Source organism: Bombina bombina, chromosome 2, assembly GCF_027579735.1.
Source record: "Bombina bombina isolate aBomBom1 chromosome 2, aBomBom1.pri, whole genome shotgun sequence".
Taxonomy (NCBI): Eukaryota; Metazoa; Chordata; class Amphibia; order Anura; family Bombinatoridae; genus Bombina; species Bombina bombina.
In genome coordinates this window covers 620,438,794-620,456,513 of record NC_069500.1, presented here as the reverse complement: position 1 = coordinate 620,456,513, position 17,720 = coordinate 620,438,794, and the positions used below count along the sequence as shown (strand labels likewise).

The 17,720-nt window shown below is 40.1% G+C and overlaps 1 protein-coding gene across 2 annotated transcripts in view; it reads right to left on the bottom strand.

The window, feature by feature from the left end:
• The window catches only part of RIC1 (RIC1 homolog, RAB6A GEF complex partner 1), a 514,431-nt gene that overhangs the window by 408,016 nt on the left and 88,695 nt on the right, over positions 1–17,720 (bottom strand). For both annotated transcript variants that reach the window (XM_053702556.1, XM_053702557.1), the window contains exon 2: positions 8,236–8,343. In XM_053702556.1, coding sequence (XP_053558531.1) covers positions 8,236–8,343 — 108 coding nt within the window. The remainder of the gene's footprint in view (positions 1–8,235; positions 8,344–17,720) is intronic.

Sequence of the window (17,720 nt, the reverse complement as noted above, 5' to 3'; positions counted from 1 at the left end):
AAATTGCACAGAGCACCAAAATATTGATCAGTAATCTCACCTCCTGAGATTCCCAAACCCCTTGTGCTGTCAGAGACCCCCACACAGCTCCCCAACCTGTAAGACTTGCATCTGTTGAAATTACAGTCCAGGTCGGAAGAACAAAAGAAGCCCCCTGAACTAAACGATGGTGATCTGTCCACCACGTCAGAGAGTGTCGTACAATCTGTTTTAAAGATATTAATTGAGATATCTTTGTGTAATCCCTGCACCACTGGTTCAGCATACAGAGCTGAAGAGGCCGCATGTGAAAACGAGCAAAGGGGATCGCGTCCGATGCAGCAGTCATAAGACCTAGAATTTCCATGCATAAGGCTACCGAAGGGAATGATTGTGACTGAAGGTTTCGACAAGCTGATATCAATTTTAGACGTCTCTTGTCTGTCAAAGATAGAGTCATGGACACTGAATCTATCTGGAAACCTAAAAAGGTTACCTGTGTCTGAGGAATCAATGAACTTTTTGGCAAATTGATCCTCCAACCATGATGTTGAAGAAACAACACAAGTCGATTCGTATGAGATTCTGCTAAATGTGAAGACTGAGCAAGTACCAAGATATCGTCCAAATAAGGAAATACCACAATACCCTGTTCTCTGATTACAGACAGAAGGGCACCGAGAACCTTTGTAAAAATTCTTGGAGCTGTAGCTAGGCCAAACGGCAGAGCCACAAACTGGTAATGCTTGTCTAGGAAAGAGAATCTCAGAAACTGATAGTGATCTGGATGAATCGGAATATGCAGATATGCATCCTGTAAATCTATTGTAGACATATAATGCCCTTGCTGAACAAAAGGCAGGATAGTCCTTACAGTTACCATTTTGAATGTTGGTATCCTTACATAACGATTCAATATTTTTAGATCCAGAACTGGTCTGAAGGAATTCTCCTTCTTTGGTACAATGAAGAGATTTGAATAAAACCCCAGTCCCTGTTCCAGAACTGGAACTGGCAAAATTACTCCAGCCAACTCTAGATCTGAAACACATTTCAGAAATGCTTGAGCCTTCGCTGGGTTTACTGGGACACGGGAAAGAAACAATCTCTTTGCAGGAGGCCTTATCTTGAAGCCAATTCTGTACCCTTCTGAAACAATGTTCTGAATCCAAAGATTGTGAACGGAATTGATCCAAATTTCTTTGAAAAAAAACGTAATCTGCCCCCTACCAGCTGAGCTGGAATGAGGGCCGCACCTTCATGTGGACTTAGGAGCTGGCTTTGATTTTCTAAAAGGCTTGGATTTATTCCAGACTGGAGATGGTTTCCAAACTGATACCGCTCCTGAGGATGAAGGATCAGGTTTTTGTTCCTTGTTGTGACGAAAGGAATGAAAACGATTATTAGACCTAAATTTACCTTTAGATTTTTTATCCTGTGGTAAAAAAGTTCCTTTCCCTCCAGTAACAGTTGAGATAATAGAATCCAACTGAGAACCAAACAATTTATTACCCTGGAAATAAAGGGAAAGCAGAGTAGACTTAGAAGACATATCAGCATTCCAAGTTTTAAGCCATAAAGCTCTTCTAGCTAAAATAGCTAGAGACATATACCTGACATCAACTCTAATGATATACAAGATGGCATCACAAATAAAATTATTAGCATGTTGAAGAAGAATAATAATGCTATGAGAATTATGATCTGTTACTTGTTGCGCTAAAGCTTCTAACCAAAAAGTTGAAGCTGCAGCAACATCTGCTAAAGATATCGCAGGTCTAAGAAGATTACATGAACACAAGTAAGCTTTTCTTAGAAAGGATTCAATTTTCCTATCTAAAGGATCCTTAAAGGAAGTACCATCTGCCGTAGGAATAGTAGTACGCTTAGCAAGAGTAGAGACAGCCCCATCAACCTTAGGGATTTTGTCCCAAAACTCTAATCTGTCAGATGGCACAGGATATAATTGCTTAAAACGTTTAGAAGGAGTAAATGAATTACCCAAATTATTCCATTCCCTGGAAATTACTTCAGAAATAGCACCAGGGACAGGAAAAACTTCTGGAATAACTACAGGAGATTTAAAAACCTTATCTAAACGTTTAGATTTAGTATCAAGAGGACCAGAATCCTCAATTTCTAATGCAATTAGGACTTCTTTAAGTAAAGAACGAATAAATTCCATTTTAAATAAATATGAAGATTTATCAGCATCAACCTCTGAGACAGAATCCTCTGAACCAGAAGAACCATTATCAGAATCAGAATGATTCAGGTTCATTTAAAAATTCATCTGAAAAATGAGAAGTTTTAAAAGACTTTTTACGTTTACTAGAAGGAGGAATAACAGACATAGCCTTCTTAATAGATTTAGAAACAAAATCTCTTATGTTATCAGGAACACTCTGAGTATTAGATGTTGACGGAACAGCAACAGGTAATGTAACAGTACTAAAGGAAATATTATCTGCATTAACAAGTTTGTCATAACAAACAGTACAAACAACAGCTGGAGGAACAGATACCATAAGTTTACAGCAGATACACTTAGCTTTGGTAGCTCCAGCACAAGGCAGCGATTTTCCAGAAGTATCTTCTGACTCAGTTTCAACGTGGGACATCTTGCAATATGTAATAGAAAAAACAACATATAAAGCAAAATTGATCAAATTCCTTAAATGACAGTTTCAGGAATGGGAAAAAATGCCAGTGAACAAGCTTCTAGCAACCAGAAGCAATAAATAATGAGACTTAAATAATGTGGAGATAATAGTGACGCCCATATTTTTTTTAGCTCCAAAAATGACGCCCACATTATTTGGCGCCTAAATGCTTTTGGCGCCAAAAATGATGCCACATCCGGAACGCCGACACTTTTGGCGCAAAAGAACGTAAAAAATGACGCAACTTTTGGCGACGCGTATGACGCCGGAAACAGAAAAAAAAAATTACGCCAAAAAAGTCCGCGCCAAGAATGACGCAATAAAATGAAGCATTTTCAGCCCCCGCGAGCCTAACAGCCCACTGGGAAAAAAAGTCAAATTGATTTATTCATATGCATTATCCCAAATATGAAACGGACTGTCTGAAATAAGGAATGTTGAACATCCTGAGTCAAGGCAAATAAATGTTTGAATACATATATTTAGAACTTTATAAAAAAGTGCTCAACCATAGCTTAGAGTGTCACAGAAAATAAGACTTACTTACCCCAGGACACTCATCTACATGTTGTAGAAAGCCAAACCAGTACTGAAACGAAAATCAGCAGAGGTAATGGTATATAAATAAGAGTATATCGTCGATCTGAAAAGGGAGGTAAGAGAGGTAATCTCTACGACCGATAACAGAGAACCTATGAAATAGACCCCGTAGAAGGAGATCATTGAATTCAAATAGGCAATACTCTCCTCACATCCCTCTGACATTCACTGCACGCTGAGAGGAAAACCGGGCTCCAACCTGCTGCGGAGCGCATATCAACGTAGAATCTAGCACAAACTTACTTCACCACCTCCATAGGAGGCAATGTTTGTAAAACTGATTTGTGGGTGTGGTGAGGGGTGTATTTATAGGCATTTTGAGGTTTGGGAAACTTTGCCCCTCCTGGTAGGAATGTATATCCCATATGTCACTAGCTCATGGACTCTTGCTAATTGCATGAAAGAAATTAAGACTTATTTTTAGCTTTGAAAGGTCTATCCTATGGAAGGGCATGGCCCTTTCCCCCGGTGATGTCTGAAATAATCTCTTTCAACTCTGGCCCGAATAGGGTCTTACCCTTGAAAGGAATATTAAGCAATTTTGTTTTGGACGACACATCCGCCGACCACGATTTTAGCCAAAGCGCTCTATGCGCCACTATTGCGAAACCAGAATTTTTCGCCGCTAATTTAGCTAACTGCAAAGCGACATCTGTGATGAAAGAATTAGCCAACTTCAGGGCGTGAATTCGGTCCATGACTTCATCATAAGAAGTCTCCTTCTGGAGCAAATTTTCTAGTTCCTCAAACCAAAAAGCCGCTGCAGTGGTTACAGGAATAATGCAAGAAATTGGTTGAAGAAGAAAATTTTCTTAAGTAAACCTTCTAATTTTTTATCCATAGGATCTTTGAAAGCGCAACTGTCTTCTATTGGTATAGTCGTGCGCTTAGCTAGCTTTGAAACTGCCCCCTCTACCTTGGGGACCGTCTGCCACGGGTCCCTTCTGGGGTCAACAATGGGGAACATTTTCTTAAATATAGGAGGGGGAATAAAAGGTACACCTGGCTTCTCCCACTCCTTATTCACTATATCCGCCACCCTCTTAGGTATCGGAAACGCATCAGTGTGTACTGGGACCTCTAAGAATTTATCCATTTTACACAATTTTTCTGGGACGACCAAGGGGTCACAATCATCAAGTGTAGCTAGGACCTCCTTAAGTAGGGCGCGGAGGTGTTCTAGCTTAAATTTAAATGCTATGGTATCAGGCTCTGCCTGCTGAGAAATTTTTCCTGTGTCAGAAATTTCTCCCTCAGACAAGCCCTCCCTCACCGCCAAGTCAGATTGATGTGAGGGCACTACAGATAAATTATCCTCTGCGTCTGCTTGCTCATTTTCTGTATTTAAAACTGAGCAATCGCGCTTCCTTGGAAAAGCTGGCAGTTTGGATAAAAATGCTGCGAGAGAATTATCCATTACTGCTGCTAACTGCTGCATAGTAATAGCAATTGGAGCGCCAGATGTACTGGGCATTGCTTGCGCGGGCATAGCTGGTGTTGACACAGAAGGAGGGGATAGCGGGCTATCCTCACTACCTTCAGCTAAAGAATCATCTTGGGCTACATCTTTAAGCGTGATTGTACGGTCCTTAAGCTGTTTGGACGCTATGGCACACTTCACACATAAATTTAATGGGGGAACCACCTTGGCCTTTAAACATACAGAACATAGGCTATCTGAAGGGTCAGACATGTTTGACAGACTTAGACAGAACTTCAATGCAATAAAAATTATTTTTGACAAAAACGTTACTGTCTCTTTAAATAATAAAAGTGCACACTTTATTACTGAAACATCAGAAAACCATCAAATAAACATCCGATTTTAATGAAATTTTCACCACAGTGTCTTAATGCTTTGAGAAGATTGCACACAAATTTTCAAACCACTTAACCCCTTAATGCCCAAACCGGAGCAAATAACAGAAATTAACCAGTTAAAACACTACAATCCCATGCCACAGTCTCTACTGTGGCCTTTACCTTCCTTAGGGATTATTTAGGTAGGAAATAAGCCTCTTTGAAGTCCTTTCTGATGCCTCTGGACTCCCCACGTGAAGCTGCATGAACTGCCTAGTGAAAAACAACTGCGCAATTGAGGCGCGAAAATGAGGCCTCCTCCCTCTACATTCCAGAGTGGAGGGGCCTTTCTGACTAGATTAGGTGTCTAAGTAACTGCCAGGCGTAATACTAAACCCCATAAGTGTTTCAAAGTCTGAAAAAACACCTTATTTATACTCGAAACATGCCAAAAGGCAATCAATTTAGCCCACAATAGTGTCAACCAGCATAGAGCCCTTAATATAAGCCATAATTTTATACAGAGTCTAAGAAAAATGGCTTACCTATCCCAGAGGGGATTTCTGACAGTCTTCTAGCATTACTAGGTCTTGTTAGAAAAATGACTGATCATACCTGAAGCAGTTAAGCCTGAAAACTGTTCCCCCCAACTGAAGTTCTCTGGTTTCAACAGTCCTGTGTGAGAACAGCAATGTATTTTAGTTACTGGTGCTAAAATCATATTACTCTCAGCAGAAATCGTCATCACATTCTGCTGCAGAGTAAATAGTACAAGCCGGCAATATTTTAAAATAACAAACTCTTGATAGAAGAAATAAAAAACTACAACTAACACCACATACTCTTTACCACCCCCGTGGAGATGCTACTAGTTAGATCGGCAAAGAGAATGACTGGGGGAGCGGAGCCTGAGGGAAGCTATATGGACAGCTCTGCTGTGTGCTCTCTTTGCCACTTCCTGTAGGGATTGAGAATATCCCACAAGTAAGGATGAAGCCGTGGACCGGATACACCAATGTAGGAGAAAAACGCTTTAATTTAAAAAAACGGCACCTTAATACTCCCAATGGCTGGGGCACTCACCACCTCCTAGACCCAGACAGCTAACAGTGAAAATGCTCCCCAGGAGTGATGTCTGCAGCAGGATCTTAGGACATGAAAGAGACCCCACCCGGTCACGTGGTCGTAAGACAGGACTTCCCCTGCTATGAAAAAGGGCGCCAAGCTGTTATGAGCTGCGCAACACTTCAAAAATTAAAGTGAAACCCGTTTGTACCAAGCCAAAAAACACACACACAGTCTATGAGCCTAAAAAAGCTCTCACATTAAGCAGATATAAATCCCCAAACTGTTCAAATAATCTCCCTGAAGGAGATATTAACCCTTGATCCTAACGAGGTATAAAGGAGCCACACTGTGACCCTGTATAGCATTTTAAAAATCGTATATACACTATATATAAAAAAAAAAAAAAAAAAGTCTTACCCTCCAGTATCCATACTGTTGAACAGCCTCTCAAGTGTGACAGTCTTGCAGCAGCACTTCTGACATGGACTTGAGTGTATAGCAGCAAATAGTGAAACTTGTCAACACTGATTGCTCAGGAGCTGTTAGCGACAGTCTGGATGGGTTCGCAGATAAAACTTTCCCTGCATCTCCAGATTCTAACTTTCATCAATACTCAGAGGTTGACATGATTACTTAAAACTCCAGTCCTTTCTCAAAGGGAACATACCAATTACAGGACTATCCAAATCTTCTGACACTTCTCTGCCACCTCCTATAGTGACGAAAGGCAAAGAATGACTGAGGGATAGGGGAAGTGGGAGGGATATTTAAGCCTTTGGCAGGGGTGTCTTTGCCTCTTCCTGGTGTAGTTTCCAACAGTAAGGAATTAAGTTGTGGACTCTCCCTGCCTTATGGAAGGAAATGCTAAGCTCACAGCACTCCGGTTCTTCCCTGGAGTGAATCCTTCCCTCTTTGTTTGTCAGGGTTCCAATCCTAGGAAATACAGGCTGGAGCCTACTCAGATGCACACCCTTCTGGTGAATAAGGGCTCCAATCTGTCTCTGAGACCTCACAAATAGGACAGATTATGGAGGAGTAGACCTCCTGGCCCCAGTTTCTCAGGCCTCTTCAAAGTTGCAGAGCTCTGTTTCAAGGGCATCTCACGCCCGGCTTCTGCAGTGTTTTCCTCAGGCATGCCACAGGCTTCTCTGGCCTACCCATGCTTGTCTGCGTTCTCCTTTCCTCCACAAATAACAAATCATCGTCAGTGTGCCTGTTACTCTGCCCTCCACCAGCCGTCGCCCAGAGCATGTGGTTTTAAACAACTTTCTATTTTACTTCTAATATCAATATTTCTTCACTCTCTTAGTAACTGTTGTTGAAAAGCAGGAATGTAAGCTTAGGTGCCGGCCCATTTCTGGAGCACAATATGGCAGCAGTTTTGCAAGACTGTTATCCATTTGCAAGAGCACTAGATGGCAGCACTATTTCCTGTCATGCGGTGCTCCAGGTGCCTACCTAGGTATTTCTACTTAACAGAATATCATGGGAACAAAGCAAAATTTTAGAATAGAAATAAATTAGAAACTTTTTTTAAATTGTATACTCACAAAAGAAATTTTTTTGGTTTCATATCCCTTTCGATTACTGATGTTTTATTTATTTACTTTGCGTTTGTGCACTAGATTTTAAATGAAAAGTCTCACACAGGCTTAATAACCGATGATATATATCAAACTGACTTTAATAATATCCTTATAATGCATCAAATTCATGCCCCTTAAAACTTTATTGATAAATGAACTGTAATTTGGGGTATCTTTTGACATCAGATGAAGGAATAGCTCAGAAAATTACCTGCACTTGAAAGTGACATACAATGGTAAATACTGTAAGTAGCTATTTATTGGAACAAGATGGTTAGTAAATAACCTCACAACTAGAATTAGATACACAATTTTAGCACAGTATAAAGAAAGGCTGCTAACTACTTCTATCACGTAAACAAACTGAATTAGCACAGTTTCACTTCCCTTGGGTAATTTTGCTGATCTGTTTTTAAATAAAAAGACAGAAGAAAAAAAACACACACAACAGAAGAGAAGTTTTACAGTCTAGCTTAGTGAATCTGACAAGCTCGGTTTTTACCTTAGGATACAAAGGGTAGATAAATACGTTTACTTACTGCGATCACGATCATGCTGCTGTCCGGCCTCCATTCTGCTTGCTTATAATCTCCAAATTGAGTTGTTGCTTTAGCGGACTCCTTGTAACTGGCTATTAATACACTGGGCTGTGGGGAGAAAAAAAAATATGAAAAAACTCGGAAAGCAGTTAAAGATGCCAATCTGATTAATCTAAAAATATATGGGAGATGATACCAAATTTATTTTGATTAAAAAACGTTTTATCCTCAATTTGAATATAGTTTACTTAATTTACTGCAAAAATTAATTTCTTTAATTTGTTACAATATGTTTTTAATGTTAGTTGCTGTGTACAGCCCCTGCAGAGGGATTAAATACATAGGGCTAGATTACAAGTGGAGCACTATTTTAACATGCACCTGTAAAGGGGCAAATTTGCTCCTTTACGGGAGCACGTTAAATAAACAGCCATTACAAGTGGCTGGTTATTGCTACTGTGAGCTTTGCACAATTAACCAGAGGTCAGACCTCTGGTTAATTAAAAAAATGTGCCCCAATTGCCCCCCAAAATAAAGTGGACAATTCATTTTATGAAATAAATAAATAAGAGCATCTTTTTTTTGGGGTGGGACAAAAAACTGAGGGGATGTGGGGTGTTAGAAATAAAAATGTCACTGAAAAGTGCCTTTACATTGAAGTCTATGGGGACTGTGTTTTTACTTTAAATATATATGTATATACAGGCATACCTCAGATATTGCGGGTTTGGTTTCCCAGTGCATATAAAAGTCATATTTACACTATACTGTAGTCTATTACATGTGCAATAGCATTAGGTAAAATACATATATACATATATATATATATATATATATATATATATATAGATATATATATATATATATATATATATATACACACATACACATTATTTATATATATATATATATATATATATATATATATATATACATACATATATATATACATACATATATATATACATACATACATACATACATATATACACACACACAAATACACACACAATGTACATACCTTAACCCCTTAACGACCAAGGACGTACGCCAAACGTCCTCAAAAAAAATAGAGTTAATGACCGAGGACGTGTTGCGTACGTCCTTGGTCTGGAAAGCAGCTGGAAGCGATCCTGCTCGCTTCCAGCTGCTTTCCGGTTATTGCAGTGATGCCTCGATATCGAGGCATCCTGCAATAACCCCCCTTGGCCATCCGATGCAGAGAGAGCCACTCTGTGGCCCTCTCTGCACCGGACATCGGTGGCCGGTATCGTTGGTGGGTGGGAGCAAGTCTGGGAGGCGGGTGGGCGGCCATCGATGTGCAGAGTGAAGTGGAGCGGGGCGGGATCGGGGGCAGGACAGGCGGGAGCGCGCGCGTGGGCGCGTGCACGGGGCGGGAGGGAACCGCTACACTGCAGAAAAACAAAGTTTAATAAAAGTAAAAAAAAAAACAATTTTTAAAAAAAAAAAAATAATCATCTAAGGGATCTGGAAGGGGTGGGGGGTTGGTCTTGGGGGGGGGGGAAGCTACACTACAGAAAAGGGCAATTAAATAAAAAAAACACACTTTTTTTTTACTAAACTGGGTACTGGCAGACAGCTGCTAGTACCCAAGATGGCACCCATTAAGGCAGAGGGGGAGGGTTAGAGAGCTGTTTGGTGGGGGATCAGTGAGGTTGGGGGCTAAGGGGGGATCCTACACAGCAGCATATGTAAATATGCTAAGGAAAAAAACAAAAAAAAGCCCAAATATAGCTTTATTTTAGTACTGGCAGAGTTTCTGCCAGTACTTAAGATGGCGGGGACAATTGTGGGGTGGGGGAGGGAAGAGAGCTGTTTGGGAGGGATCAGGGGGTCTGATGTTTCAGGTGGGAGGCTGAGCTCTCCACTAAAGCTAAAATTAACCCTGCAAGCTCCCTACAAGCTACATAATTAACCCCATCACTGCTAGCCATAATACACGTGTGATGCGCAGCGGCATTTGGGGGCCTTCTAATTACCAAAAAGCAACGCCAAAGCCATATATGTCTGCTATTTCTGAACAAAGGGGATCCCAGAGAAGCATTTACAACCATTTGTGCCATAATTGCACAAGTTGTTTGTAAATAATTTCAGTGAGAAACCTAAAGTTTGTGAAAAAGTTTGTGAAATAGGGAACGTTTTTTTTTTATTTGATCGCATTTGGCGGTGAAATGGTGGCATGAAATATACCAAAATGGACCTAGATCAATACTTTGGGTTGTCTACTACACTAAAGCTAAAATTAATCCTACAAGCTCCCTACAAGCTACATAATTAACCCCTTCACTGCTGGGAATACACGTGTGGTGCGCAGTGGCATTTAGCGGCCTTCTAATTACCAAAAAGCAATGCCAAAGCCATATATGTCTGCTATTTCTGAACAAAGGGGATCCCAGAGAAGCATTTACAACAATTTGTGCCATAACTGCTCAAACTGTTTGTAAATGATTTCAGTGAGAAACCTAAAATTGTGAAAAATGTTACTTTTTTTTTTAATTTGATCACATTTGGCGGTGAAATGGTGGCATGAAATATACCAAAATTGGCCTAGATCAATACTTGGGGTTGTCTACTACACTACACTAAAGCTAAAATTACCTCTAAAAGCTCCCTAATTAACCCCTTCACTGCTGGGCATAATACACGTGTAGTGCGCAGTGGCATTTAGCAGCCTTCTAATTGCTAAAAAGCAACGCCAAAGCCATATATGTCTGCTATTTCTGAACAAAGGGATCCCAGAGAAGAATTTACAACCATTTAAGCCATAATTGCAAAAGCTGTTTGCAGTGAGAAACCAAAAGTTTGTGAAAAAATGAGTGAAAAAGTGAACGATTTTTTGTATTTAATCGCATTTGGCGGCGAAATGATGGCATGAAATATACTAAAATGGGCCTAGATCAATACTTTGGGATGTCTACTAAAAAAAAAATATATACATGTCAATGGATATTCAGAGATTCCTGAAAGATATTAGTGTTCTAATGTAACTAGCGCTAATTTTGAAAAATAATGGTTTGGAAATATCAAAGTGCTACTTGTATTTATGGCCCTATAACTTACAAAAAAAGCAAAGAAGATGTAAACATTGGGTATTTCTAACCTCAGGACAAAATTTAGAAACTATTTAGCATGGGTGTTTTTTGGTGGTTGTAGATGTGTAACAGATTTTGGGGGTCAAAGTTAGAAAAAGTGTTTTTTTTTTTCCATTTTTTCCCTCATATTTTATAATTTTTTTATATATATATATAATGAGAGCAGGTGGGATTCGCACACACTTCCAATAGGTAATCAATTTCTTTGTGCAGATAATGTCCGGTACAATACCTTACAGGACCACCCTTCAGGTCCCAAAGTAATAATATTATAGAAAATAAAGGTAGCACACATTTTCAAAAGGCTGAACCTTTTATTAGAGCAACGTTTCGGGGCTCCTGCCCCTTTCTCAAGCGCAGAGAAAGGCAGGAGCCCCGAAACGTTGCTCTTTTTTTTAAAACATGTGCTACCTTTATTTTCTATAATATATATATATATATATATATATATATATATATATATATATATATACACATATACATACATATACACACACATTATATATATATATATATATATATATATATATATATATATATATATATATATATATATATATATATATATACATACACATATATATACACATTATATATATATTATTTATATATATATATATATATATATATATACATACATATACACATACATACATATACACACACATTATATATATATATATTATATATATTTATATATATATATATATATATATATATATATATATATATATATACACATACATACATATACACACACACATACATATATATATATATATATATATATATATATATATATATATATATATATATATATTATAATAAATAAAGAGAACGGATATGTCTGGGTGGTACAGCGCAACAAAATAAAAATAAAAATTATTTACACAAATTATTTACACAATAATAATGATGTGGTAAACACTGTAGTAGGTAATAAAGTACACCTTCAGAATTGAGAAAGTTCTAATATATTAATGCTTGTCTTGTTTTGCAAACACAATAGTCTTATTAGAGTTCTGTAACTTGTCTATTCGGATATATAGATAGTTGAAAGGATGTCTCCTTACCAGATGTTACCCCAATCGTATGAGGTAAGATTTGTTCATGTAGGGAGTATCTTTGTCTTGTCTGTAGTGCCCACTAGTCCAAATGTTACAGGTATACCGGTTCAAGCAAGTGGGTCTGATTTCCTTCTCAGGATTCCGTCGCTTTAATATATACGATCTTTACCCAGTAGAACCTTTTTCCGATGGTTGGAGTCTTAGTGGCTCATGGGAGTATGGTACTTCGATTAGGATCTTTCAGACTGTGCTGGGCAGTTCCGCCTCCAGTGTCGCTGAGCTTGACAGGAAGTTCTGCGGGCCTCAGAAAAAGGTTCTACTGGGTAAAGATCGTATATATTAAAGCGACGGAATCCTGAGAAGGAAAACAGACCCACTTGCTTGAACCGGTATACCTGTAACATTTGGACTAGTGGGCACTACAGACAAGACAAAGATACTCCCTACATGAACAAATCTTACCTCATACGATTGGGGTAACATCTGGTAAGGAGACATCCTTTCAACTATCTATATATCCGAATAGACAAGTTACAGAACTCTAATAAGACTATTGTGTTTGCAAAACAAGACAAGCATTAATATATTAGAACTTTCTCAATTCTGAAGGTGTACTTTATTACCTACTACAGTGTTTACCACATCATTATTATTGTGTAAATAATTTGTGTACATTTTTTATTTTTATTTTGTTGCGCTGTACCACCCAGACATATCCGTTCTCTTTATTTATTATTTCCACCCATTGTGCTAGGGGTACACATTTTGTCTGGTTCAGCTGCACAATACCACACCTTAAAACACCAGATATCTACTGACATACATATATACTTTCTAATCTACACTAAGTCTCAGATATCCAATTCAATATTGAACACTAGACCTTTTGAAGCGCTGGTCACTCATACCCTTGCTTTATATATATATATATATATATATATATATATATATATATATATATATATATATATATATATATATATATATATATATATATATATATATACATATATACATATATACACACACACACACAAACACGTTTATATGTGTATAGATGTTTGAAAAATGGTGCAGATAGACTTGCACAACAAAGCATTGCCACAAACCTTCAGTCCAAAGACGGCTTCAGAAGAAGCAAATACATCAAAATGGTAAAAACAAAAGTATGCAAAGAAGACCAAATTACTGATTTGCAAATTTGATCAACCTAAGCTTCATTCTAAAAAAGCTCAAGAAATGGAGACTGAACTTAGTAGAATGAGCTGAAAAACTAAACAAAAGCTTTAATCAGGATGCCAAAGAAATGGCAGAGGCTTCCTAACCTTTTCTGGAACCAGAAAAACAGCAGATAGACTAGAAGTCTTCTGAAATCCTAGTAACCTTGATATAGAATTATAAAGCTCTTACCCCATCCAAAGGATGTAAAGAACTCTCAAATAATTCTTTAGGATTAGGACAAAAAGAAGGAACAACAATTTCTCTACTAATGTTGTTCCAAATCACAACCTTAGGAAAAAAAAGAAGTCCACAAAACAACTTATCTAGATGAAAAAAATCAGATAAGGAGACACACCAGTCATTCGACCGACGGTTAGGAGAAAAAGGAGAAACCATAGGGTGCAGTGGTGACTGTAGTTTAAACAAAAAAATTTAACCTGACTTAATTGCCAGGGCGGGCCGTGGACTGGATACACCGCAAGAGAAAGTAATTTATCAGGTAAGCATAAATTCTGTTTTCTCTTGCAAGGTGTATCCAGTCCACGGATTCATCCTTACTTGTGGGATACCAATACCAAAGCTTTAGGACACGGATGAAGGGAGGGAACAAGACAGCTAACCTAAACGGAAGGTGTGACAGACCCTTCTGTCAGGACTGAAGGAGTTAACTGTGTTTAGCTTTAAGAATCTAATTTCTAAAGACAGGTTTTCTGGCCTCAGCTATTGTGTGCTATAATTACATTTAAGTAATAAACAGGCCATTGTTTAATCACCCTCAGAGAGCAGACGCTAGGTGATAAGACAAGCCAAATGTGTTTAAGTTGTTATCTGCCTAAGTAAAGTATTTAAGTAATGTAATTCTACTGTTTCATAAAAGGGCGTCTTCCCCTTTTTATCTAAATGTACAAGAGTCTTTCAACCCCCCCATCTGGGGTCAAACCTGTATAAATACTAGGCATCTAGCCTTTAATAAATGACATTCTGTTTTAAACCTGAAACTGGCTGGGTTGTGAATTGCTGATTCCCTATGCAGGACATTGTTCATCTGGTATTAACCCTTGGTACACGGTTGGTACCGTAACAATTGGTGGCAAGCGACGGAATGAACCTTATCGCCCAGAAGAGCAACTACACAAGCCAGTAACCTCAGGAAGAGGGGGATTATTACAATACTGACTAAGATGGAAAGAGTACCAGGGACAGAAGGAACCAATGGGCCCAGCATATCAGACAGAACCCCTGAAGAAGCAAGCTTTGATCGGGCGGTTAAAATAAGACTGGCATATTATGGCCCCAACCCATCTGCGGAAATTATCGACCGGGTCATAGCAGCTGTGGAGGCCAACCTACTTCGCCAAAGCAGCGCTGCAGCAGCCCAAGTGGAAAAGAGAAAAGTAAATTTTGCAGCTTTTAAAAACTTCCTGGAAACAGAAGGAGAGATTGATGGGTTCCTTGCGGATTTTGAGAGGCAATGTGCACTACACAAGGTACCCGCAGAGGACTGGGTCACGATATTATCCGGAAAATTATCCGGCCGGGCCAGAGAGGCTTTTCGGGCCATTCCAGATGAGGAGGTTGGGGATTATAATACTGTGAAAGAGGCTCTGCTCTCCAGGTATGCGGTTACACCGGAGGCATACCGGAGGCGGTTCAGAGACACTGTTAAATTAGCTGGTGATTCCTACGTTGAGTGGGCATGTAAGGTGCACCGCACAGCAGCTCACTGGATAGCGGGGTGCCAAGCCGTATCTGGGGAAGAGGTGCTGCAGCTATTCCTGTTGGAACATTGCTTTGACAAGTTATCAGCAGGAGTTAGAGAGTGGGTTCGGGACCGTAAACCCTCCACCCTGCATGAAGCTGCTCGCCTGGCAGATGAGTATATGGATGCCCGCAAACTGGACACTGCTACCACTAAGCCCCCTGCTAGAGTGGAGTACAGACCCCCAGTCACCCCAGCAGCTGCCAGTTACCAACCCCCGGCGCACCGCAATACCACACGGCCTCCGGCCACGAACTACCCTCAGAGAGCCCGGTTCAATTCACGGGGCTACTCACAGCCTATTTGGTGCTTTGGATGTAAGCAACTAGGGCACAAAAGACCAGAGTGTCCCCTAAATGCAGCGAACCAAGCACAGTCCTGGAGAAGACCCGCCGGCGGAATCCCACGTAACTCTCAGCCTGCGGCCCGCTACGTAGAGGCGCAAGAATGCTGGAGCATCCTACATGAGGCAGACCTTGTGCAAGCTGCCCACCGGAATAACCGGCAACTGGTTAAAGTGAATGGGAAGAAGGTCAGTGGTCTACGGGATACTGATGCTACCATGACCTTGCTTCAAAAGAACTTGGTGTCTGAGAAACAGTACACTGGAGACACTGTGGCTGTGAGGGTAGCAGGGGGCGATGTGTTCAGCCTACCTGTTGCCAGGGTACATTTGGATTGGGGAGTGGGCGCTAGACCTGTGAATGTGGGGGTCAAGAAGGACTTACCTGCTGATGTTCTTCTTGGAAATGACTTGGCTCCCCTTGTTTCTGCCTATGCTCCCATGGGTCCCGCTGATGTTAACCCTGTGACTACCCGTGCTCAGATCCGTGCAGCAGAGACTGACCCCCCTGCTGCTAAGCCCCAGGACGCTGAGCTCAGTAAATCTCTATCCGCTATTGATACGTGGAAGTCCCGTTACAATGCGCTGATGAAGGAGAAGAGGAGCGCAGAGGAAAAAGCACGTTTAGAACGTGAATCTCTGCTAGACAAGCTGCACCGACAGACTGCAGAAAACACCAGCTTGAGAGTGGGACATGAAACATTAAAGACAAACTTAGCGACACTTGAGGAGAAGCTGACGCTGGCTCATAGTGAGGTGCAGCAACTCAAGGGCACCCTATGTCAGTATGAAGGGATTGTGGATACCTATAAAGAGCAGGTACAGAAAACTCATAAAGAAGCTGATGGGATTTTGAAGGACTGTTTAGCCCTAGTCTGGGCACTGAGGAAGTTGAACCTTTCTTTGTATGGACAGGAATTCTCTCTCATAACGGGAATACAGATGGATTGTCCTGGCAAACTGACATGCCTACCACCTCCTAGTCCGGTCATCCCCAGGTTGACCCGCCAAAGGGTCAAGCCGGGTCTGCCGGAGTGTTCCACAAGGGGGGAGATATGTGACAGACCCTTCTGTCAGGACTGAAGGAGTTAACTGTGTTTAGCTTTAAGAATCTAATTTCTAAAGACAGGCTTTCTGGCCTCAGCTATTGTGTTCTATAATTACATTTAAGTAATAAACAGGCCATTGTTTAATCACCCTCAGAGAGCAGACGCTAGGTGATAAGACAAGCCAAATGTGTTTAAGTTGTTATCTGCCTAAGTAAAGTATTTAAGTAATATAATTCTACTGTTTCATAAAAGGGCGTCTTCCCCTTTTTATCTAAATGTACAAGAGTCTTTCAACCCCCCACATCTGGGGTCAAACCTGTATAAATACTAGGCATCTAGCCTTTAATAAATGACATTCTGTTTTAAACCTGAAACTGGCTGGGTTGTGAATTGCTGATTCCCTATGCAGGACATTGTTCATCTGGTATTAACCCTTGGTACACGGTTGGTACCGTAACAGAAGGCACCATTGCTTGCAAAACCTTTCTCCCAAAAATAGCCTCCAAAGAAGCAAAAGTATCGAATTTGTAAAATTTGGCAAAAGTATGCAGTGAAGACCAAGTCGCTGGCTTACAAATTTGTTCAACAGAAGCCTCATTCTTGAAGGCCCAAGTGGAAGCCACAGCTCTGGTGGAATGAGCTGTAATTCGTTCAGGAGGCTGCTGCCCAGCAGTCTCATAAGCCAATCGGATGATGCTTTTCAACCAGAAAGAAAGAGGTAGCCGTCGCTTTTTGACCTCTCCTCTTACCAGAATAAACAACAAACAAAGATGATGTTCGTCTGAAATCCTTAGTTGCTTGTAAATAGAATTTCAAAGCACGAACCACATCAAGATTGTGCAAAAGCCGTTCCTTCTTAGAAGCTGGGTTAGGACACAGAGAAAGAACAATGATTTCCTGGTTAATGTTCTTATTAGAAACAACTTTAGGAAG